The sequence below is a fragment of the Falco biarmicus genome, chromosome 4 (assembly GCF_023638135.1).
Source record: "Falco biarmicus isolate bFalBia1 chromosome 4, bFalBia1.pri, whole genome shotgun sequence".
Taxonomy (NCBI): domain Eukaryota; kingdom Metazoa; phylum Chordata; class Aves; order Falconiformes; family Falconidae; genus Falco; species Falco biarmicus.
The window spans coordinates 21,010,782-21,034,935 of record NC_079291.1 but is presented as its reverse complement, the minus strand read 5'-3'; the positions used below and the strand labels follow the sequence as shown (position 1 = coordinate 21,034,935).

Below are 24,154 nucleotides of genomic sequence, written 5' to 3'. Positions count from 1 at the left end.
GTGTTTTTGAAGTTTTGTAACACTGAAGTCTGTATAGTTGATACATTGTGTTAGAGAATCTAATCTTATTTTAATACCTCTTTTTCCAAAGAAACAGCATAGCAGGTGCAGCATCTAAATTCTTGCTCTCAACCCTAGTCATAGCCAGAGCTCCACAAGGTCTGAACCACAGGTCGACAAGTCTCCTAGCTGCTCCTCCTGTTCCAGACTCTGACTGCCAGCTAGTATCAGTCCACAAGCACCAGGGGAGCTTGTTTCTGCTTGACCGTCACTCAACTGAAGATTGCTACCTCTTAGTAATTTTTGGCTTGTCCACTTATTTTGTGTAGAAAGAAAGTTCTCCATGAATCTGCTATATTGTGTTTGCTGATGCCTGGAAGCTGCAAATATTTAGGAATATCTATGTTTTCCTAGCAATTCACTTATTTTTCATGATATTTTGGTTGGGAGCTCATTTTGTATGCACATGACATCTGTTTCCACTTTGTTCCTAAATTTTCAGATTTCAGAAACAGATTTTTTTGTTGCTCTGGAACAGAAGGAAAGCTGGTTTCTCTATTTTTCATAATACAGCAGCTTTCAAAAGCAAGTCTAGTGATAACCGTGTTTTGTGAAGAAGCTGAACGACTCAACTGTAATAGCTAGGATTTTGGCTTTGAAATGTCACAATGAGCAATTGGAGTCTAAGGAGGCTGCAGGAAAGCTCTTTGGTTTTCTCTTCATTCCTTCAACAGTTTTGGCAGTCAGTAGTGATCCAGGACCAAGAATCTCCCCAGGGAAACAACTTTATTTTGGTTTTAATGTGTCACAATAAATTCCAGACTCCAGTGCACCACTTTGAGGTGGTCATAAGAACCTATTACACCTGATCTATGGTGAGACTCTGATGACCTCCAGGCTAGTTTCCTGCTTAACTACATCTCAACACTTGCATTTCAGTAATAGCCGCCCTACAGATCACTGCAACAGACCAGCATGGCACAACGGAGCCCCAGTTTCCCCACGGATGCCATGTTGCCGCTTCTTTGATGGGGGCCTACAATCAAGTGAGACCATCATCTGTGACAGCTGTAACCCTAAGGAAGCAGAGGACACTATGATCAGCCCAAAGCATTTCTTTACCCGTTGTAGTAAAGGGTAAAGAAATAAAGGTAAAAAAGGGGTAAAGAACTGCACGCTGATTGTATGTAGTTACCATTATTGCCCTCTTGGTGCTAGAAGTACCCAAGTCGAAGTCAACACCCTTGGCCTTGATTCTTCTGATGTCCTTGGTACAGGTCGATGTGCTAAATCTACTGGTAAGGTGTTTGCAGCACACTTGGGCTTGTATATACACAGGAAAAGTCTACAGCAAAGAGCCTTCATGGTTTCTTCTGACATGCTCTGAAGAAATACTTATTCACTCTACTCTTCCTTTTTTAATTCCACCTCAGTATAAAGAAAAATATAATTTCAAAACCCATCAAATGTCCACATCTTGCTGCAAGGACTGTAATTATTTGCTAGCTATTAGATGCACTGATAGTGTCCTAAAAGGCATACTACTGCACATGATGCCTGTGTCATTTAAGTGCTGCAGGTTACTGTGGATATGGCATTCCATTCTGACGCGAAGTACATTGTTGTACCTCACGCACGCACCTCAGGGCCACAAAGCAAATACATGTCTTGCAGGAAGGATGACGAGAATTATTGTTACATCGTTAAAACTCCTTGCAAAATTCCATATGCTAAGATGATAGATGTTAAAGGAAGGGCATTGAAAAGTTAGCCAGAACGATAATTTTCCTAATTTTCCTTTCTCACAGGAGTTCATGAATAGAAATGTATTTATCATTTTGGGTTAACAACTGTTTCTCGTATTGGATTTCTTCTTACTCTAGCTTTATTAGACAGACTTCTCTCTCAGACACCTTTATGTCTGCAGGTCCTGAGATGAATATTATAAAATAAGTGCATTTCTCTGACATCTATAGAAGCTTATTCTAGGGCAAGCAAAGGAAATTCTTTCCAGTATTGTACTGCTGTTACGTACCAGTGATACCCTCCCCCCTGGAGTTATATTAGCCCAGAATTATTTCTCCCTTTTCTTGGATTTTTCTGATTAATACATCACATTGGACTTGGCAAATTACCAAATTTCATGCTTTCAGTGTGATTTTAAAACAATAAGCCATTGTATCTTTGTTTCTCTGAAGACTTATTTATGCCTAAGACAGCGCACACTACTAACCTTGTAGAGCAGCTGTAATTTCTAATTCTACATAAAATAAACCCTTGAAAGATTTAGGGACCCAGTCTCCTGATCCGCAGGCTGATTATGCACAGTGTGGCCCCTGGAAGCAAGACGGAATAGCTGAAGATGGAGGAGCATTTCATGTGAGTGAACGAACTGTGTATTTGCAGCTCATCTGTCTGGTTTACAGCCTTTCACGAATAATGAATAATGCATAAGCTGAATGACACTTCTGTGCTTGTTCTCCTCCTCCTCCTCCTCCTCTACCCACCTTGCTCCACCTCTTTCAGAGCTCACAGCTGGGTGCACCTGTCCCTGACACAAGAGGAGGGAGGGGAGGCTGGAGGGGAGGTACAGTCCTGCTCAGATCCCGTGGCATTTGATTCCAGGATGCCCTGATTGCTGATGCCCTAATGCTGGAAAGACATAAATCATAGTCTCATTATGCTCATGCTTAATGAAAATTTCTTAGTGTCTAGCTGACACAGGGAACAAAGGCATCAAAAGAAAGTGACCGTGATGGGTAGGTTAGATGGATGGAGTTAGGAAAGAGCAGCCACTGGCTGTAGGAACAGTTTACAAAGCTGTCCCCTCTTGCACACCCATGTGCAGGCAAAGCGTGAGCAAATATTACAGCTATAGCAGCCACAAGTACTACAGTAGCCTCCAAGCCACCGCAGCTGGCTGCTTGAAGGACAACATCGGATTTCATTTTTAGTTTTTAAAATTAATTTAAAAGGTCTGTCTTTTTGTATTTAAACACTAAGGTGACAGTTGATGAAGCACCACCTGATAAGCCAATCCCCAGCTACAAAATTAGTTCAATTAATTAAGCAAGGTCACATGTCTGAAAGCAGCACAAAGGAGGGTGAAGGTGTTTTTTCCAGCCAGCTGGAATCAGCAGTGTCACTGTTGGCTCTGATGTGCTCTCTGGTGGCGAGACGTTTGCAGCAGACGAGGGGACTGCAATGGACTTGTGCGAGCAAGCTGGTGACACTGCGTGGCAGGTACTTTGCTTCTGTTTTGGTTTTCTTTTCCTGGTGTAAAGAAATTCTGTTTAATTAAGAAGAGGAATTTTAGGAAAAAGGCACTTTCTCAGTCCAGGTTCAGAATTAGAGAATATGAAGGGGGCTATGTTTCTGGACTCAGCATCTCACCAAATGTATAGGTGTATGATGAGAGTAAATTTTCGAAGGTTCCTCTCTTAGGTCTTTATCCACGTGACTTCAGCTCTGATGCTGTCTTTGTGCATACCCTGTCTCTGGCCACATTTCAAATACATCTGTGTTTCTCTTGCACGGATGTCTTCACGCTGACCTGTTCAATCACTGCACAACTGCAGCACTTTCCAAATGGTGGCTCCTGTAACTGACATGAAGACCTCATAATTAACATTAGTTTGGCAAAGGTGAAATCATCCCAAAGGGAATTGTGCCACATATTCAGCTGTTTAACAGCAGCTAAAGGAAACTTTAGTAAAAAAAAAAAAAAAAAGTGCCCAGAGAATAGTAGAAGTACCCCTCTGTGTGTATGCAGGATTTCTGTCCAGTCATGGGCGCTAAATGCAATGCAGAGAACAACAAAGTAGCATGTAGCCACCAGAAATAGTCTTCAGGAGTCAGAGAGACCCACATCTGCTGAAGAGGGTTGACAAATGCAGAAGTCCTGTATGTCCTCAACCTGCTTTCAGAGGAAAAAAGTCTCAGGTCTCCTTTTGTGCAAGCCAGGCTAACCCCAGGTCACTAATAGTGCCTCTGCATTTGCCTTGTCAGGCTGCTTGTAGTACAAGGTATAATTGGAAAAAGAACATCAAAATGCTGGAAACATAAGTAGTTATATACTTAAATTATTATGTTTCCAAGTTACATGCTACAAAGGAGAAGGTGAATGTACTCCAGGTTTCCTACACTTCATTTATTTCAGGTAATTCAAATTCTCTGGTTACGTTTTTAAATTTAAACACACTGACCTGCGGTAGAAGGAAGAATCTGTCTGTGTATCAATGAATCAAAAAAAACCTGGTAATCTTGAGGAATAGGTTATGCAGGTTAAGACAAAATGACCAGATAAGAAAGTTATACAAAATTCTCTCTCCGTGGCCAAAATCTGACAGACCTCATACCTGGCACGTTGCTGTGGCTCCCAAGGTCTTTTAGAGATATAAAGGAAAGTGGAAGTTGTCCATAGTCATTGGCAGGGATTGAAAATGCTGTATTTTAAGCCTATAAGATGTTTTACAGGAAAGGCTGTGTAAATGCTGAGGATCTTCAGGTATCTCCTAGCCGAAGAAAGAGCATCACACTGGTCTCCACCTAAAAAAGTACTCATGAAAATAAAAATGACCGATGCACAGCTGTTTTGCTTAAAAATTTCAGAGTATTGGAGGAATTCTTAGCATCCCTCCATGCCTATGGATGCTCTGTGGCATCTATCTACACGGCCGCTCCAAAAAGGCTTCTGAGGGTTTTACTGCTCCTTATCCAGCAGAGGGTGGTAGATGATGGCATTTGCATTTACCAAATTAGCTGTCATTTGGCTCAACCTTCAGCTACGAGTTTGTAGCATTAGTATCTCTCGTTATCTGGAGTTGCCTCATACCTGCAGATGCGCAGGGCAAATTCAGTGCAATAACAGAAGCAAAACCATAAGACATTACACAACTTATCCTTGCGTCTCATACGTATTAAAACGCATGCTGTATACCAAACGTGGCAAATCTGCATCAAGTAACAAGTTACTCAGCTGGTCCAATTCAAAGAGACAATTTTGATTTAAGAGGCAAAAATATAATTTTATACGCTACCTCTGCTTAAAATAATTCTATAATCTACTTGTGTTTAAATAAATAGCTAGATTATTAACTATGGGAAAACATTTTAAAACAAAAAATGACTTCATTTTCGAGCTCTTTCACACTACTTTGACTTTTTTAAGCCAGTTTCCCTTGTAATTTTCTTGCGTCTCCTCCAGTCTCTGCCTCTTTCTGTTCAGCCTGCCCGTGGTTTGTCCTGGTTTCACTGGGGTGACTGAAAGCCCGGCTCAACTTGTGGCTCTGAGGTGTTCGTGCTGCACTGTTTGACTTTCATCAGTGCCAAAGTCCAGTAGTGGAGTGTTGAGGGTCAGAAGTGAGTTGAACGCAGCAGTCTCTTTGCATGCTGCTTTGTGCTTCTTGCCTGCCTTTCAGTAGGACGCAATGCACAGTCTTGGTGCTTTGAAGACTGTTCCACTCTTCCAGTTTACCAAATGGGAACTAATCAGAGATTGTCTCGGGGTTTTTCCCTCTTCCCTCTCAAATACCAAACACTTTGTAGAGGTCCCTTGCAGTAAAAAGAGACACCCCCCACCTTCACAGGCTTTCACACCATGATGACGTGACCATGCATCCCCTTTCAGCCCTGGTGTGAGCCCATGCCCCTTTCCTTTCGCTGTCAAAGCCTGAAACTTCCCGATAGGCTTGAAGTAACAGCAGCTGGTGAGTCTCCTTATTTTCCTATCAGAGGGTTTAGGACTCTGGCTGTCTTCTTGCTCTTTCAGCCCTAGAGTGCTCCTTGCCTGGGAGCACACAATGCTGCAGTCCTTGAGGAGCAGCAGCACAGGCGTGGAAGCTTCCGGGAAGCCTCCCCAGCTTGTCTCTTTCCCTGTAAGTGCATGTCTTCCCCTGGTTTTTAATGTTTTTAAAGGTCCTGGTCATTGCTTATATAGGGCCGTGTGTCTGATGCCCCACAAGGTAACATTCCAGAGAGCAAAAATTGCTCTACCGTGCAGAAACCAGGGAATGGAAGGGAACGTTTCGGTCCCAATTCTGTAGTATTAATACATTTCTACCTAAAACGCAGGAGATTCCTGTTAGCTCCAGAGGCTTCTGGCTCCCCTTAGGGGTGTCAGGCTCCTAGGTGGGCCTGGCATCAGTCCACTTCGCTCTGCATCAGCCCTGGGAACATTGGTAAACAACAGGCAGTGAGTTTTATCAGCACAGGAGAAGATGCTCTGATGAAACAACTTGGTTTCCAGGGGTAGAGGCTCTTGGCAGAGCTTCACACGTTTAGTGGTTTGCGACAGTACCATTTTTCAATGGATTTCAAACTCTTCCTAATAAAGAAATGAAGAGGAATGAGTTTGAAATTTTAATCCAATTATGTTCACATGATGAATGAGCAAATGAACAACAATACTTGTTTTTATGTAAACAACATTTGTTTTATGTAACGTTACTTTGGCTATTCAAAGATTTTACTCTTACAGAAATGACCTTCTTTTGAGCAAACTCTCATGCCCTGTGGAAGTACCGAATGGTTTGTGTGGTGAGTTGCCTTGAGTCCATCACCAGATGGCCACCAGATGCCATAACTCTGGAGGTAGGCCATAACAGGAGGAACACCTTGGGAATGTTGTGGTAGTTTCTCATTAATATGACAGATTCCAAAATTGATTGTTTTCTTTCACCCAGTTTGAATGCTTGAAGGCTGCAGAGATTTGTGCTGACTTTGAAGAGGGCAGAGTTAAATATCTTTGCTTTCATTGCTGACAGAGAATTTGGCGGTGACGTTACAGTCCTGATTGCCCAGGGCTATTAACAGGATACCACTCTCTTTCCTTCCAGCTATGAATGTGACTGGAAATAAATGCATAAGTTTTCAGTACACCTTTTTGCATGCTTTAAGGTGTAACAATATTTTTCAAAATACATCAAAGTGAGTATTTCGCTTTAGTCCTGAAAAACTCCAAACTTTCCTCTCTCAAACATTTTTTTTTTCAATCAATGAAAATAATGTTTCCTTTACGTTCAGTCTGACCCTTTCTCATTTGCCTCCTGGATACAATCTGATTACCAATACTCCAGGCAGGAACCAGGCTGCTCTTCATCTGTGAACAAAACTCAGGACCACTCTTTAATCGAGATCCCCCATGTAGTAAAACGAACACTTAGCAGGAAACAAATCCAGTTACTGTGATTGCTGTCATGGTTATATCTGGTTTGTGATTGACCCATTGCTGTGTTAGGTGCTTCAGAAGAATGCTCAGTGAAACTGTCCCTATCCCTAGGAACTTACAACGTCAATCAATAAGCAAAACAGATGGAGACTGGGGATAGGGTGAAGAATTGTGCTTGGGGTTTTTTCCAGTCAGGCACTTCAGCACAGAGATGTTTCTTGCTGGGTAGCACCGGCCACTTATGTGCCCAGCTGAGCTTGCTGCAGGGCTGGGCGTTCTCCATCTCTGTAAGCCCGAGCTTTTGCAGCTGGCCTGAGACCAGGCAGGGGGCTGAGGTCAAACTCTGGCAGTTCCCTGTCACCAGGCTGCTAATGGGCATGCCTGTGCCAGCAGAGGTAAAGCAGCCAGAGCATGGAGCCATTCCTCTGGAGGAGGGACATATTTGGAGAGCCAGCCCTATACAGTGTGTGCATGGTGACACCACAGCTACACAGCCACCACCATTTTATTACCAGAACCTAAACCTGCACAGTAAAACACCACCAATGTCTTCATTGGTTGATGTCACAGACCCTGGGTGGTGTAGGAGTTTTATTGGGGTGAGAGGACGCCTACTTACTGCACTGTGCTTTCTATAGCAAGACAGGAGGAGGATTAGTCACCTGGAGCTGTGTCCTCCTTGACCATGATGACAGGCAGGGCAATATGCAGAGGAAGAGGTGAGATGGTATTGTGGAAAAAGATAAGCTCTTGGCCTCAAAACATTTCTTAGAGGGCATAATTGTCGTTCATCTCCTTCTATCAAGTCCTACTATGCTGAATGTCTTATCAATGTTACGTTGTCACACCTGATTCCAGACTGCCCTGCAAGTGTGTTAAATTTTCTATTGTATTTAAGTATGGGAGAAAACACCCAGGATAACCGTCTGTATGTCTGAGCACTCACAAGCTCAGGCAGCAAAATGAGGAAGGGCTAGAGGAAAAAAGAGGTCAAAGGTCAGTGTAGCCAGCTTTGGCTTGAGGAAGGTTGGGGGGCCGAGTGTCAGGAGACCAGAGCAACTCTCTGCCCAGTGAGACTTGGCTTCCAGCACCTGCAGTGTTGCAGGCAACGTTGATGGCTTTCTCAAGAAACCTTCCCGTGTGGTCCTGTCAAGGTGTCAGAGAGCTTCCTGAAGCAGAACTCATACTCAGCGAAGCATGTGGCATGGCTATGCCCATTCTGTGAGAGTAAAATTGATGCGGACCACAAAGAGACGCGTCCCCCATGGTTTCACCACCGCTCACACCCTCGGGATGTCTCACAGGGGAGCAGCACTGCCTCAGCTTCACAACAGCCCTCCATGGTCTGTCCACAGAGCAAAGCCCCATGCAGGGGACAGTCTCCTCCTTCCTTCCCCTTCTCACTGAGTCCCCCACCCTCACATCTCCCCGTGAGAGCTCAGGGGACGTGTTCCTCTGCCTTCATGCACAGTGTCACCAGCTGCCACCCAAAGGAGACCCCACCTCCTGCCGCACGGCATTGCTGACTCTGCACCAGCGCTGCTTTCCTTCTCCTCTGACTCTCAGCCACAGCAGAGCCTGACAAGCAAGCATGCTGCTGCTGACAGCGCTCCTGGCTGCAGCCGCTTGGTCCTGTGAGTCCTTCCTTGTTTTCCTCCCTTTCCTCACAGGCACGCCCATGGCTGTGCCAACAGGCATCTTCCCAAATCCCACAACTCCAGATGATGACATCATGTCTCCTCCTTTTTTTTTCCTAGATGCATTTGCACAAGAAATTCCCGTGCAGAGCCCTAGATCCATCACCAAGTCTAAAGACAGTGTGCGCCTGGACTGTGACTTAAAAGGTGTCTATGGAGATCTTCGTGACATCGCTGTACACTGGTACCAACAGAAGCCAAATGATGCTCCAGAGAGGATTGTCTACCACGCTGGGGCAAAAGTAGTAGATGGCGGCTTCCAAGCACACAGGTACACGGTTGAAAAGTTTCCTAGCCAGAAACTGTGTACTCTCACAATAAAGGATATCATGCCAGATGACGCTGCAACCTACTATTGCGCCTACTGGTACCGTCACTGTGGTAGGATGTCAGAGATCACCAAGACAAATACTCCTTCAGCGTCTCAACCACAAACAACTTAAGAGATCCCAACTCACTTCTCCTGGTATGGATGAGCCGCCTGGCCTCAGGCGCAGGAGAAGCAGGATATGCTCGGTGCCAGCTGATGCCTCGGAAGCATCAGCTACCAAAAGCAGAGATTTTGTCTGAGCAAGTCCATAGCACAAAGAGAATCTCTCCGACCTGCTCGGACACTGCACAGCTCCCCTCAGCCCTCCGTGCGAGGGCACGCACCCTCCGATACCAGGGTGGCCTCCAGCTGAAACCTTCGCACCCCGCTACACAGCTGGAGCTGCTCGTGCTTGCAGCCCTTTCTGGGGCTCTGCCTCGAGTTGGAGAGATGGGGCCACACTCCGGCATTGAACCGTCCTTCCCCTCGTTACCTGAAAGGCAGACAGGACCGCAGCCGCCTTACCGACCGTAGCGCTCGCCAGCCTGGAGAGGCTTTTCTGCAACTGTGCCCCATCTGCATGTGCGCAGAAGACCCCTGGCTGAAGACCGCCCAAGGAGTCACCTCCTCCTCCCACACAGCGCTGTCCCCACCTGGGCTCCCTTTCACTCTCCTCTGACTCTCAGCGACAGCAGAGCCTGACAAGCAAGCATGCTGCTGCTGACAGCGCTCCTGGCTGCAGCCGCTTGGTCCTGTGAGTCCTTCCTGATTTTCCTACCCTTCCTCACAGGCACCCATGGCCGTGCCAACAGGCATCTTCCCAAATCCCACAACTCCAGATGATGACATCATGTCTCCTCCTTTTTTTTTCCTAGATGCATTTGCACAAAAAAATCCTGTGCAGACCCCTAGATCCATCACCAAGTTTCGAAAGAGTATACGAATGACATGTGAAATTCAGATATTAGGGGCAAGTTTTGATGGCACCGTCATACACTGGTATCAACAGAAGGAGGGTAAAGCTCCAGAGAGGTTTCTGTACTTTTCAGGAGGGAAAGCTCACACTGAAAGTGGATTTCAAGCACACAGGTACATGGTTGAAGAGCTTTCTGGCCAGAACCGCTGTGTTCTTACAATAAAAGATGTCATTCCAGACGATGCTGCTACCTACTACTGCGCCTACTGGGATACCGAGTCACTCACCATGACAGAAACTCAAAGATCCTCAAGGCAAAAACCCTCCCTCAGCATGTGAACCACACGGTTGCAACTGTGCCACTGCCTTGATCTCCTCACTCCCTCTGGTCTCAGCTGCAGACAGACCTTGTGCTGCTACCCAGCAAGAGCAGATAACCCTGCACCCCTGCACAACCGTCCCTTCAAAGCCTGGGCCATCACCAGCACTCTGGTCTTCAAACACACATCTACTATTTCCAGGGCAGAGGAAGCCTCCGCTGCCTTAAGAATTAGCACACAAATATTGGAAACTCACCCGCGCCTTCGTTGCTCCCTGCACAGCCACGGCAGAAGTCTGGTGGCCCCCGAGGGCAGCAAACGTTGCACTGACTTCCCAGTGCAGCCACGGTTCTCCCCAAGGAAAGAGAAGGCAGAAGAAGACAGACAACGTGCTGAGGAAAGAACCTTCGTGATGTGAACGACAGGCTTGCCGCTGCCTGGCATGTCTAGGAAAAGTCCCCCACTGTACTCGCCTTTGCTCTACGTGTCAGCAGCAGTAAGTCCCTGGACATACCTAATTGGCACATCACCGAATCCCACACGGACTGATTTGAACCGGAGATTTACAGTCCCTTGCCTACCACAGCTGGTGATGTGCTGCCCGTAACCATCCCCTTCTTTCATTGCACGGGAAGGCAGAGAGGATACAGAGGGGGGCTGCGAAGGAAGGAAGATTTGCTGAAACCGTCAACTCTGACAGACAGACTTCAGATGTGCAGTGAGCCAGCCTGTGGCCCTGGGCACAGCAAGCATTTTGCAGGAGAGCCAGAGAGGAACACTTCTGGCTTGTGCCTTTAGTTTCAGCACGCAAGTGCGCAGGGATTTCACAGAACCCTGTTGGCATCCTCAGGGCTCGTCAGCCGTGTGAGACAGAGCGCTCAGCCAGGAACCGCTGCTCTCTCGTGCTGCCTTTGTTCATAGGATCGCACGGCATTTTTCCAAAGGGATTCCTGAGTCCAGTGAATCACCCTTATTTGTTGTTGCCTTCTGCCCTCCACAAACAGTGGCTTCCAGCACCTGCAGTGTTGCAGGCAACGTTGATGGCTTTCTCAAGAAACCGTCCCGTGTGGTCCTGTCACGGTGTCAGAGAGCTTCCTGAAGCAGAACTCATACTCAGCGGAGCATGTGGCATGGCTATGCCCATTCTGTGAGAGTAAAATTGATGCGGACCACAAAGAGACGCGTCCCCCATGGTTTCACCACCGCTCACACCCTCGGGATGTCTCACAGGGGAGCAGCACTGCCTCAGCTTCACAACAGCCCTCCATGGTCTGTCCACAGAGCAAAGCCCCATGCAGGGGACAGTCTCCTCCTTCCTTCCCCTTCTCGCTGAGTCCCCCACCCTCACATCTCCCCGTGAGAGCTCAGGGGACGTGCTCCTCTGCCTTCATGCACAGTGTCACCAGCTGCCACCCAAAGGAGACCCCACCTCCTGCCGCACGGCATTGCTGACTCTGCACCAGCGCTGCTTTCCTTCTCCTCTGACTCTCAGCCACAGCAGAGCCTGACAAGCAAGCATGCTGCTGCTGACAGTGCTCCTGGCTGCAGCCGCTTGGTCCTGTGAGTCCTTCCTTGTTTTCCTCCCTTTCCTCACAGGCACCCCCATGACTGTGCCAACAGGCATCTTCCCAAATCCCACAACTCCAGATGATGACATCATGTCTCCTCCTTTTTTTTCCTAGATGCATTTGCACAAAAAAGTCCTGTGCAGACGCCTAGATCCATCACCAAATCTGCAGGCACTGTGCGCCTCATGTGTGACTTTAAAGGCATCTATGGAGACTTTTCTGACACCATCGTACACTGGTACCGACAGAAGCTGAATGATGCTCCAACGAGGATTCTCTACCATGGAGAGAGAACAGTAGTAGGTGGCGACTTCCAAGCACACAGGTACATGGTTGAAAAGTTTCCTAGCCAGAGACTGTGTATCCTTACAATAAACAAAGTCACTCCAGATGACACTGCAAACTACTATTGCGCCTACTCAGATTGACACCGTGGTAGGATGTCAGAGATCACAGAGCTAAATACTGCTTCAGCGTCTCAAACATAAACGACTTGCAAGATCCTAACTCACTTCCCCAGCTGTGGCTGAGCCCTGCTCTGCTCTTTTTTTAACAGGAAAGTAAGCCAACACTGTCTCTTCAGCAATTTGTTTGCTTTTTTGTGGAGGGGCAAGGTATCAGTTTGTATATTTTTTAATTTCTTTGTCTCCCTTAGGATTGAACTATGACTGTACATCAGAACTTCCTTTGCAGAGGAGCTGTGGCAGGGCTAGGAAAGATTTTGGGCTTCTTGAAAAACATGCTAGCTAGTCTCCTGTCTTGGAAGGTCATTGTATGTATTAATTAATGGCCTCCAAAAATATCTCTTTTGGGTTTTATATTAGACTCCTGTTTGTTCTCCAGTCTAATTATGTGGTCTGGTATCAGCAATGTTGGATCATCTTGTCCTTCTATCCTCGGTTGTTGACTCTTCTGCCCTGGGCTGTTCAGTGACTTGAGGTAAGCCACACAGCTGGCAAGTAGCTGGCAGGTGTGCCTAAGCTATGGTTTATTCATCAGAGAAAAGTCAGGCACAAACAAGAGCTATTTACAGAAGTACGGTACTTAAATACACACTCTCAGCATTCTTTATGAAGTAGTGTCAAAGCTTTCTGTAGTTAGAAGTGAAGTTTATGGCACCTATCCGACCCTGCAGACCATCTTGTTCTCCATATCAGATTATTTCTTAGACTGTTTCTAAGCTAATCTCGTTTTAGCAGTCCCCAGAATGGAGCTCCCCCACCTCCCAGGAGAAACGAAGGGCGACAGCCTGGCCTACCTCAGGGTCTGGACATTGTCTTGACTGACAGCCTGAACTTGCGGTACCAGCAAGGGCTACAAACACTGCGTTCACTTACTCTTCTAAGTCCCAGAAGACCCAAATGCCTTACTATTGCTTCCCGCAACAGCTACAGAATGCAAAGCACTCTGGCAGATTCACAACCAAGGGCTCCATATCCGAAATTATTTTTAACTCACACTAATGAGAAACAGAGAAAGCCAGTGCTGCTGAAGTTGCTGAGGGCCATCTAGATGTAGGCTTTCTGAAAAAAGCATTCAGTACTGTATCGCATATTATTTTTGTAAAGCAAAGTTTTAAGGGGGGGGGGGGGGGGGGCGGGAAATCATAATTTGTGTCAGAGGATGGATATTTCTCAGATGCTGACTTGCAAAGAACTCCCTTGCCAGGATTACGCGGCATTGGTCTACACCTTCCAGCAGGAGCCAAAGGGTAGACCAGGATCTATATTGGAGCAGTCCACCTTCTTTTTCCAGGCGGTGTTGCCTCTTGCACCTCACGTGGAGTGAGTGGTCAGGGTACGAAACTCTGGACTTGCCTGTCTCCAGGAGCAGTGATGGGCAAGTCCTGGGCCAGTGCCACACTGCTGTTGATCTTGCAGCTTTTTGTAGTTTTGCAGAATTAAGTCAGACAAAGGGTTGTTTTTAATCCCACCCAGAAAGCCACAAACCTCGTTCCTAATTGCCACAGGCCTTCGCTTCTGGCTCTTTTGCCATTAAGACAGGAAACCAACAAGATGCTGTTTAAAGATCTAAGAGCGATGGATGCCAAGTGCTACAACATGAAATTATAAACATTTGGTCTGCAGTGGAAGGTGCACTTCTAGAATGTACTTTTCCCACACTTGGTATTGGTAACGGGATTCTCACTGTCAGTGGGAGCTGGAGCCCCTTCCTGTCACTCCCTCTTGACTCGCCGTCAGTGTGAGGGCTCAGCACTCTGCGAGGTGGAGCATTCAGCCAAAGCCCAGCAGAAATAAAAGGAAGATCCCCTTAACATGTTGGGGTTTGTAGTATGCCAGGAGACAGGCAGAGTGCTCCCCCACGCTTGGTTCAGCTCCAGCTGCAGTGGAAGTGACCGGCTTTCCCAGCACCTTGTGTGTTTTACACTCCCAGGAAAGGGCTGGGTTGACTCTGCCAAAGTCAGTAGTGCCTTGAGCATTGACCTAAATGGTGGTAGCAGGTGCAGATAATGAAAGGAAGGAGCAAGCAAGAAAGAAGGGAGCAGGAGAGAGAAAGGGAGGGAGGGAGGAGAGCGAGAGAGGAAGGGGGGCAGGGAAGGAAGGAGAGAGAAAGGGAGGGAGGAAGATAGAAAGGGGGGAAGAAAGGAAGGGAGGGAGGATGGGAGAAAGGGAGGGAGGATGGGAGAAAGTGACAAAGGAAGGAAGGAAAGAAGAGAGGAAGGGAGGAGCAAGAGAAAAAGGGAAAAGGAGAAAGTACAAGAGAGAGCCAGGGAGAAAGAATGAAAGACAAACCAAAGCCACAGTCAAAGCACCAGTGGAGGGGGAGAAGCTGCATTCAGATGTCTCCACGTTCAAGGCGCGATGGGATGGGGTGACAGAGGTGTGGAGCAGACTCTTTCCTTATCCAAGACATCCCTGGTGTTCCAGATAGGCCTAAAACCTCCTAATGTTTGAAGAATGCTCTCATGAGATTCTTCACAGCTCCTTCCTTGCAACATGCACCTCTTCATCTTGTCGGCCTTGCTGAAATAGCTGAGCTCATTTTCACGTCTTCTCAACAAAGCGTAAGTTTGGAACAAAGGAAGAAGCCAGCCCTGAAGGTGAATATTTTGTCAAGATAGAAGCATCTACAAGAAAACTGTTGGGAGGCAAACCTTAACTTACCTAAATTCTTATTAATCACTGTAATTGACTGCTGAGCATGTGAATGGCTTTACATTCTCTTCATAGTTGCTGTGATACACCTTTCATCAGATATATCAAGCAGAAAGTATTATTAAACTCTTAGCTTAAAAATTTCCCAGCTGAAATCAGAACAATGGCCAACACTGAATTCACTTCCACCTGTTACAGAGACCTGACCACTTGTGTCTCAAAAAAGGCTCAAATGGGCTCATCAAAACCAATCGCTGCTTCTCTACACTGAGCTGCAAAAAATGTAAAAACTGCTTGATTTGCTGCTTTCCCTAGCGGAGACCCTTTTTGTCCATAAGAAGCTGACAGGTGTTAGGCCAGGCTGGAAAAAATTCCCTGTGTGCAGGTTGTCTTCAGTTATTGGAGGACGTTTGAAATCCCACTGAGACGACTGAAAAGTGTCCCTGTGACCTGGGATGAGAAACTCCAGTCAATCTGGGAGCAGAAATGGGAAGTGTGTGACATACGATGTTCCCAGCACTGTGAAGTACCTTCTGCAAGCAACCCATTTCTACTTGAAAAACAAAGAACCCTGATAGCAGTAGTATCAGTGAGCTGTCGTTATAAAGCCTGTTTTTTCAGATGGCCTGGATGAAGAAGCAGCGGAGACGGGAGATAGCTGAGGGAAAGGGTTGCTCATCAGCAGGTCTTTGGACCTCAGTATTGAACTCCTTCCTAATGACAGTCTGGCTTGCCCGATTAACGCCAGCTGATATAAAAATAATTGGGCCCAGGCATCGCCTTTGGCTTGGGAAGCGCACACCATTCTGATAAGAAAATCGGAGAGTAAACCACGTGAGATGCATAGAAAGCATATTCTGAACATGGCGCTCTTGGAACATCATAGGAACACAAAAATGAGCAATTTACTACAGATGTCCTGCAGATCTCAAATAAGTTTCAAGCACCTCCATTTGAGCTAGAGAGCTAAACGTAGGTTTTACCCTGTTATGCGGTTTTTCATTACTGGGGTGGTCAGTAAAAGTCTGAAACACTGGGGCTTGCTCTGCACTTCTGGGTAACTCCACACACTGCCTGTAGGAACAGGGATTTCAGGTGGAAGCTACGTCACAGGATGCCGTTTGATGTTCAAGGATTAGAATGAATGGGACTAAATGATAGAAAAGCAGCCTCAGAGGTATTGCCATGGAATGAAAAATCACCCTACACTCGGTGCCAATCAACTGCCACGTCTCCGATCCTGTTGTTCACCAGCTTTTCACTCACTGGTGCCGAAAGAGGCCTAACCCAGCTCCCACACGCATTGCCTACATGTCCTCCAGGCTCATCCTCAAAAACAAGTCCAATGGGGGGAAATTTGGTATCAGGACGGGCCCCACCAAATCTGCCTGCGCCCTGACAACGTGCAAAGTAACTCCGCAAGGCTGCGCTGCCTGCTGCGGTGCCAGGCGGGATGTGCGGCAGTAGCAGCCGCGGGGGCCCTCTGCTCTCTGAACCAGACCCTGAAGCATTTGACCAGGCCTTGGGGCAGGCACGCCGTGCGGGCAGGCGGGCACCGCAGCGCTGCTGGGCCAGCGGGCGTTTTGCAGAGGCGCCACGGCCTGCGCCAGCACTTCACCGACAGAAAGGGCCTTTTCATAGCTTCAGCTCACTTGCCTCAGGGTGGGTTTACAGGACGGCAGGGTGGGCTAGCTAGAAGAGGGAAAAGCCTTTCCATTCCTACCCCGCTTCCAGCTACATCTCTGGAATAAAGCCCCGCTTACGTCATTTCTGTGGCAGAACGGAAAGATAGAAGTGAAAAGAACGGGAAGCGCTGCTCAGGACTGCAGGTCCCGGGTAAACATACCCATCTTTCTTGTCCTTCCCTGCTGGCAGAGAACTTGGGTTTGTTTTCTCTTTGTTTTCCGTTTGGAGCCAACCAAACCTTCATTTAGGTGCAAACGCCAGTCTCTTCATCGCCTCCAGCGGGGCTGCTCAGCCAACACGGCAGTGAGCCTGCAAAAAACCAGCAACGACACAACACACAGATATGTATTTCTGTTTTGCAAAAGGACAGACGTTAGGGTTTATCTCACCCCTGTTCTGTTTGTGGCCAAACAGCCGGCAGGTGAAGTCAGAGGAGCACTGGGCTCTGATCCCCGCGGACCCATTGGGACCGGTCTCCAATACGGGGTCTCCAGAGCATGGTGAGCACTGGGGTAGCAGCTGCATTTCACAGAAGAGTGGAAGATCGAATTCCTGTCACAGCCACAACCGTAGGGCAGCAGTTCCCGGATCTATGTGATAGTCTGTGGAAAAAGAAATAACTGGCTGACATCAGAAGAAAGATAACCTTATGACAAGAAAGAAAGGGGATGTGGTTTTGTTTTCTTTTGGAGGGAACCAGCAGCAACCTTGCCTGTGAAGAATGACTTTAAACTACATGGAATAATTTCCTCATTTTGCTTGCCCTAATCATCTTCATTTTAAACTAAGCCTAGGAGGGCTGTAAAGCTTTTGTGTGGCTTTGCATAATACCTGGCATTAGGAGATACCACTCTGGGGGGCAGCATCTCACTTGCACAGCAATACTGCTCCTGAGCTCCCAAGTGGCTGCTCTGTGTTTCCCCTAACTTTGGAGTTCGACCTGTGTGATGAGCAGCAATTAAAGACCCCTCCCGTTCTTTAAGCTCCAAGTTCTTTCGTTTGTTTGTTTGTTTGTTTGATTTATTGGCGGTGCAACCGAGCAACAACACCTGACCCCAGGCATTGTTTAGCAGCTTTCAACTAAGTCTGCCAGCAGTGGTAAAATCTGCTTCAGACCACAAAATTACATGTTAAATGAGTTAAAGCAACTGTATTTGTATGCGCATAAGAGCGGGAAGGTGAGTTTGAGGCGCTGGTGCAAAAGCTATAATCTGACCGTTAACATTTAGCGGGGTTCAGTCATGCTGCTGTATCTCAACGTCACCCGCCTGCTGCCAGGGCAGCCTCTTGGGGTGATGCCCAAGTGAGTCATTTCCTTCCTTCAGCCGCAGCCCACCGTCCCTGCGGGACAGCCGTCTCCTTCCTCCCAGAGGCAGACGCCAGCAACAGCCCTCGGGATGCTGCTGCTCCTGCTCCTGCTCCTGGCTGCAGCCTGGTCTGGTAAGTTCCCCATGTCACCCTGGCACGGGGAAGCAGCAGGAGGCATCCCCTACTTCCGTGTGAGAATGAGTAGCAGGCTAAGAACGTTTGTTCTGGTTTCTTTCCCTCTTTCTAGATGGACAAGAGCAAGTGCTTCTGAGGCAGAGCCACGTATCTGTTAGCAGAGGGCTGGCTGAAACTGCATGGATTGAGTGTGCAGCTGAGGGCATAGCTGACTTCCAGACTGCGTTTATCCATTGGTACCGACACAGACCTTCCAAAGCTCCCGAACGGATTCTGTATATCGGAACAGGACAAGCTTCTTATGATGATAACTCCTACAGGAACAAGTATTCTGCCCTGAAGAAAGGGACAAACATCTGTGCTTTCTCAATCAATGACATCAGCTCCAGCGATGAAGGTACCTACTACTGTGCCTACTGGTGGTACCACAGAACTAGCAGACCACAGGCAGCCTGTGCAGAAAGCTGCCTGTACCCTGAGCGGCCGGCTTTCTCTCAAATGCGGGGAACCACCACCGCACCCTCCTGCCTCTAAAACATCCCAACAGGTTTACGCTGAGTATGCAAGCATAAGTAACAGACACACAGAAAAGCAGCAAAATGCAGCGTCCTGCAGCTCAGCTGGCAGAATGCGCTGTGCTGGGGAAAAGGAGCACTCCTGTGGGTGATGCTTTGATGCCCGAATTATAGAGTAGCACAGACTCGTCCTTGAATAGCACAGACGCTTTCCCAAGTAGTCTGAGCCAGCAAAAAGAACCGCTGGCTTTGGAGGGAGGGAGCATCGGCAGGGAATATTTGCTCTGAAGATCCAGCCTGGCAGACTTCAGATCCAGGTCATGATGAGGATACTGGTGACACTCACCACTGGTCACTCCCATCTTGATGGCTGTGATGACAATGACTGCTTTTAACACTGTTAACCCTGAGGACTCCTTCTTAGAGGCAAGGATCTCTTGCACTGGGCAACTCCTGGAAAGACGGTCCCAAGACAGGGTTGTGAAGACCGCTTACAGGAGGAAGCTGCAGGCTAAAGCAGGGAAAGCATGGACATGGTGAGACAGCAGCGCTCAGCCAGACAGCTGGCAGCAGAGCCGCAGTCAGAGTTCACTTATGTGGCAACGCCACTCACAACCCTGTGCTCCCGTGAGTGTTTCACGCAATGCGAGTGCATCACACACCCCCTCAGGACAGTCCTTTCCTCCTCCACATTCATTACCTAAGTGCCTGCAGGCCCCGGCGTCTTGTCTGAAAACATCATTGCTGCAGGTTCTTCTTGCAGCTCTAGTTTGGCCTTGGAAGACACCTTCCTTGCTGGCTTTTACACTTAAGTGGACATAATCAGGACAAAGTCTCCATCTCGGGAGCTGCCTGCTCACAGTCTGGGTCAGGTTTGTTCTCTGTAGCTATGCCTACACTGCAGGACCTGACACCAAGGGGTGTATCTGTCGCAAGGACAGCAGAATATCAGCTTTCTGTGCCGGTGGTGAGAGGACAGTTAGTTGGGTACGCTGCTGCTGACAAAGACCAAAAAGAGATCCAGAGTGAAGTCTTTCTCTTGGGCCACAAAATGAGAAATCTCTCTCTCAGGGAAGAGCATTGGAGTGTGGTGGCTGCTGCCCAAGGGACCATTTGCTGTGGAGGCTTGGCAGGGCACCTTTTCAGGGCTCTGAAATGACAGAAAGTACAAGAAAAAGCAGGCAGCAGTAAAACAGCTGGTTGGGAGTCACGCTTGCTCCAACCCGGCTTCACCTCACCGTGTCTGGGGTAGGTGGGGAAGACTGAGCAGACGGCTTGGAGATGCTTCAGGTAAGATGAAGAGATGATAGTTCACGATGAATAACCCAAGGTCTGCTACCAAAGCCGGCACTTTATTTCAGGAAGGGCTGGTGAAGCGTGATTCTGGGACAGCTGGTGCCTGAGGAGAGGACAGCATCCTTGGGAAAGGATGGATTGAACAGTTTGACTTCTCACGTGTGAGCTCAGCAGTCTGAGAGGAACACAGCAGATAGACAGATAGATGAAGAAGTGTAATTTCAGACTGAGTACTTTATGTCCTTTCTACACTGTTACTGCTGTGGTTTAGCTTGTCAGTAAATGTAACGCCCTCCCTGGCAGTGAGTTGAAGGATGGCCTCTGATGTGCCGAATGAGTCATTTCCTCCTCCCAGACGTTTGAGGCTTTCTCCACCTGAAGGGCTCCATAACATTTCTGTCTCCATTTCCAGGCTTCACGCACATGGGCAGCACGCTCCTGCTCCCAGTCCTTCTTGCAACTTCATTTTGGTCCCGTAAGCCCTTCTTTCCTCTCCCCTCTCCTTTCCCTGGGTGGAGGACACAACCCAGGCTCCAAACTTCATCCGTTTCCTCCCTTCACCCGATTTCTCTGCTTCCCCTCCCAGGTGGAGATGCACAGGCAGTGCCAGTGCAAACCCCAGTGCTGCAGGGGAAGGTGACGGGCAGCTCTGCCAGCATGTATTGCCGACTGAGCAACGAACATGTCGTGCACTGGTACCAGCACCTTCCTGGAAAGCCGCCAAAGAGGATACTTTACATGTGGAGACAGACAGCTACTTTTGATGACAATAGCGATAGAAGGAGATTCCAAGCTCAGAAGCATTCTACTGAGCCCCTCTATTATCTCACAATAGATAATTTAACCCCGAGGGATTCTGGCACTTACTACTGTACATATTGGTTTTATCAGAGCCTCACAGTGTTAACTGGGCAGAGATAAGCCCTACAAAAAGATGCTTTGCGCTCTGAACTCTGCTAAAAGTTCCGATGCTTCCCTATTGCACCACCCCCACCCCACCCCCCCCCATGATTTTCTGCAGCACGATAGGAAAAACAACACTATCTCATGACAGCTGTGAGACACAGGATCTTAACAACCATCATCTCATTTCAGTGCTCACACGCACCTGTAACATCCAGAAACTGGAGAGTCCCAGTCACTTGAGAGTAAATATATGATGAAACATTGCTCTTAAAAGGAAGGCTTAATCGTACTGAAAGCACTCACCTGACAGTCAACATGCCCTGCCCGTGTGTGTGAATAGATGCCAGCTGTGAATTTCCCTTCTCTATATGAATCCTTGGAGCATGGAAACGTATCTCCAACCCCTCAGTCCTTCTCTTGGAAAAAAACGATATGAATATAACAGAAGGCAAGAAGACCAGGTGATCTCGCACAGCCTCCTTCATCTTTTTCTTTTCTCTTCCTTTGCATTTCAGTCATCACAAGTTCCTACGACAGCCCAGAAACCCTGATCTTTATTGTCACAGGTTCTCGCCTGCGTCCAGGACAGAATGGAAAACATCAGCCACAAGCTACACCCCTTGCAAGCACAGACTCTCAAGCCCTTTGGATTACCTACACTGAGTCCTACAAACAGGTGCTACGATCTATGACTGGTTCTAGGGAAGCTGGCATTTGCCTGACAGCAAAGTCAGAAAACTGGAATGGTTCTGTGCCTCCTAACTCCAAGGAGTTAGGACAGAAAGTAACAGGCTCAGTGTCCAGTGAGATACTCCCCTAATGCACCTGGACCTTCAAAATGAGCACAAATACATCCATGGTGGTGGTTTTACAGTTCCACAGACTGTGAACATTGATTTGAGCAGAGAGAGCACCCATCCCGCTTCTGGAGATGCCCCTCTGCCACAGCTGCTGACAGCAGCCCTCCCAGGGCGCGCGTTTCCTTTCCAGCCCTCCTTTCCAAGAAACCTTGGCATCTCAACTGAGCTCTGAAACCAGGAGCCTGCAGCTGTAGCTTTCCTCCCGCACTCCAACCCAAAGTGGAGGTGCGTCCCCGCGGTGCAGCTGCCCCGGGTGCTGCGGGCTGATGGACCCAGCTGCTTCGGTGAAGGGCAGCACCAGTACGGGGCACCCCCGGCACTCGGGCATGTCACAGCCAGGGGACTGTGCTGCACACCAAAGGAGTTCCCCAGTGATACGGAGGAAAGTCTCCCACCCACTCGGACACTGCACAGCTCCCCTCAGCCCTCCGTGCGAGGGCACGCACCCTCCGATACCAGGGTGGCCTCCAGCTGAAACCTTCGCACCCCGCTACACAGCTGGAGCTGCTCGTGCTTGCAGCCCTTTCTGGGGCTCTGCCTCGAGTTGGAGAGATGGGGCCACACTCCGGCATTGAACCATCCTTCCCCTCGTTACCTGAAAGGCAGACAGGACCGCAGCCGCCTTACCGACCGTAGCGCTCGCCAGCCTGGAGAGGCTTTTCTGCAACTGTGTCCCATCTGCATGTGCGCAGAAGACCCCTGGCTGAAGACCGCCCAAGGAGTCACCTCCTCCTCCCACACAGCGCTGTCCCCACCTGGGCTCCCTTTCACTCTCCTCTGACTCTCAGCGACAGCAGAGCCTGACAAGCAAGCATGCTGCTGCTGACAGCGCTCCTGGCTGCAGCCGCTTGGTCCTGTGAGTCCTTCCTGATTTTCCTACCCTTCCTCACAGGCACCCATGGCCGTGCCAACAGGCATCTTCCCAAATCCCACAACTCCAGATGATGACATCATGTCTCCTCCTTTTTTTTCCTAGATGCATTTGCACAAAAAAATCCTGTGCAGACCCCTAGATCCATCACCAAGTTTCGAAAGAGTATACGAATGACATGTGAAATTCAGATATTAGGGGCAAGTTTTGATGGCACCGTCATACACTGGTATCAACAGAAGGAGGGTAAAGCTCCAGAGAGGTTTCTGTACTTTTCAGGAGGGAAAGCTCACACTGAAAGTGGATTTCAAGCACACAGGTACATGGTTGAAGTGCTTTCTGGCCAGAACCGCTGTGTTCTTACAATAAAAGATGTCATTCCAGACGATGCTGCTACCTACTACTGCGCCTACTGGGATACTGAGTCACTCACCATGACAGAAACGCAAAGATCCTCAAGGCAAAAACCCTCCCTCAGCATGTGAACCACAGGGTTGCAACTGTGCCACTGCCTTGATCTCCTCACTCCATCTGGTCTCAGCTGCAGACAGACCTTGTGCTGCTACCCAGCAAGAGCAGATAACCCTGCACCCCTGCACAACCGTCCCTTCAAAGCCTGGGCCATCACCAGCACTCTGGTCTTCAAACACACATCTACTATTTCCAGGGCAGAGGAAGCCTCCGCTGCCTTAAGAATTAGCACACAAATATTGGAAACTCACCCGCGCCTTCGTTGCTCCCTGCACAGCCACGGCAGAAGTCTGGTGGCCCCCGAGGGCAGCAAACGTTGCACTGACTTCCCAGTGCAGCCACGGTTCTCCCCAAGGAAAGAGAAGGCAGAAGAAGAAAGACAACGTGCTGAGGAAAGAACCTTCGTGATGTGAACGACAGGCTTGCCGCTGCCTGGCATGTCTAGGAAAAGTCCCCCACTGTACTCGCCTTTGCTCTACGTGTCGGCAGCAGTAAGTCCCTGGACATACCTAATTGGCACATCACCGAATCCCACACGGACTGATTTGAACCGGAGATTTACAGTCCCTTGCCTACCGCAGCTGGTGATGTGCTGCCCGTAACCATCCCCTTCTTTCATTGCACGGGAAGGCAGAGAGGATACAGAGGGGGGCTGCGAAGGAAGGAAGATTTGCTGAAACCGTCAACTCTGACAGACGGACTTCAGATGTGCAGTGAGCCAGCCTGTGGCCCTGGGCACAGCAAGCATTTTGCAGGAGAGCCAGAGAGGAACACTTCTGGCTTGTGCGTTTAGTTTCAGCACGCAAGTGCGCAGGGATTTCACAGAACCCTGTTGGCATCCTCAGGGCTCGTCAGCCGTGTGAGACAGAGCGCTCAGCCAGGAACTGCTGCTCTCTCGTGCTGCCTTTGTTCATAGGATCGCACGGCATTTTTCCAAAGGGATTCCTGAGTCCAGGGAATCACCCTTATTTGTTGTTGCCTTCTGCCCTCCACAAACAGTGGCTTCCAGCA

At 48.5% G+C, this 24,154-nt stretch overlaps 1 protein-coding gene, 1 long non-coding RNA gene and 1 gene segment (V, D, J or C); 2 read left to right on the top strand and 1 right to left on the bottom strand.

Moving 5' to 3' along the window:
• Nucleotides 1-126: 126 nt before the first annotated feature.
• On the bottom strand, nucleotides 127-23,917 carry LOC130147488 (uncharacterized). Of its 2 annotated transcripts, none has more exons than XR_008821251.1 (3): nucleotides 23,395-23,917; nucleotides 16,942-17,383; nucleotides 127-3,604 (listed from the first exon to the last, which is right to left on the bottom strand). It is a non-coding gene; the product is annotated as an uncharacterized LOC130147488 (long non-coding RNA). The 2 variants fall into 2 exon arrangements; XR_008821250.1 differs by lacking the exon at nucleotides 23,395-23,917 and having other exon boundaries at nucleotides 127-3,289; nucleotides 3,394-3,604; nucleotides 16,942-17,842.
• LOC130147487 (T cell receptor gamma variable 5-like) lies at nucleotides 9,392-10,445 on the top strand. The segment is given in 2 exon segments: nucleotides 9,392-9,929; nucleotides 10,051-10,445. Coding segments are annotated over 2 exon segments (423 nt in total).
• LOC130147486 (immunoglobulin kappa light chain-like) overlaps nucleotides 18,028-24,154 on the top strand; it is a 28,122-nt gene continuing 21,995 nt past the window's right edge. For 4 of the 9 annotated variants that reach the window (XM_056334696.1, XM_056334699.1, XM_056334692.1 and 1 more), the window contains exon 1: nucleotides 22,529-22,657. In XM_056334696.1, the coding sequence (XP_056190671.1) occupies nucleotides 22,615-22,657 (43 nt within the window). In that variant the 5' untranslated portion in view covers nucleotides 22,529-22,614. Of the gene's footprint in view, nucleotides 18,222-18,336; nucleotides 18,648-20,353; nucleotides 20,511-20,621; nucleotides 20,917-22,522; nucleotides 22,658-22,777; nucleotides 23,097-24,154 lie in introns of those variants that run through there. The other 5 variants (XM_056334689.1, XM_056334688.1, XM_056334698.1 and 2 more) reach the window with 4 other exon arrangements.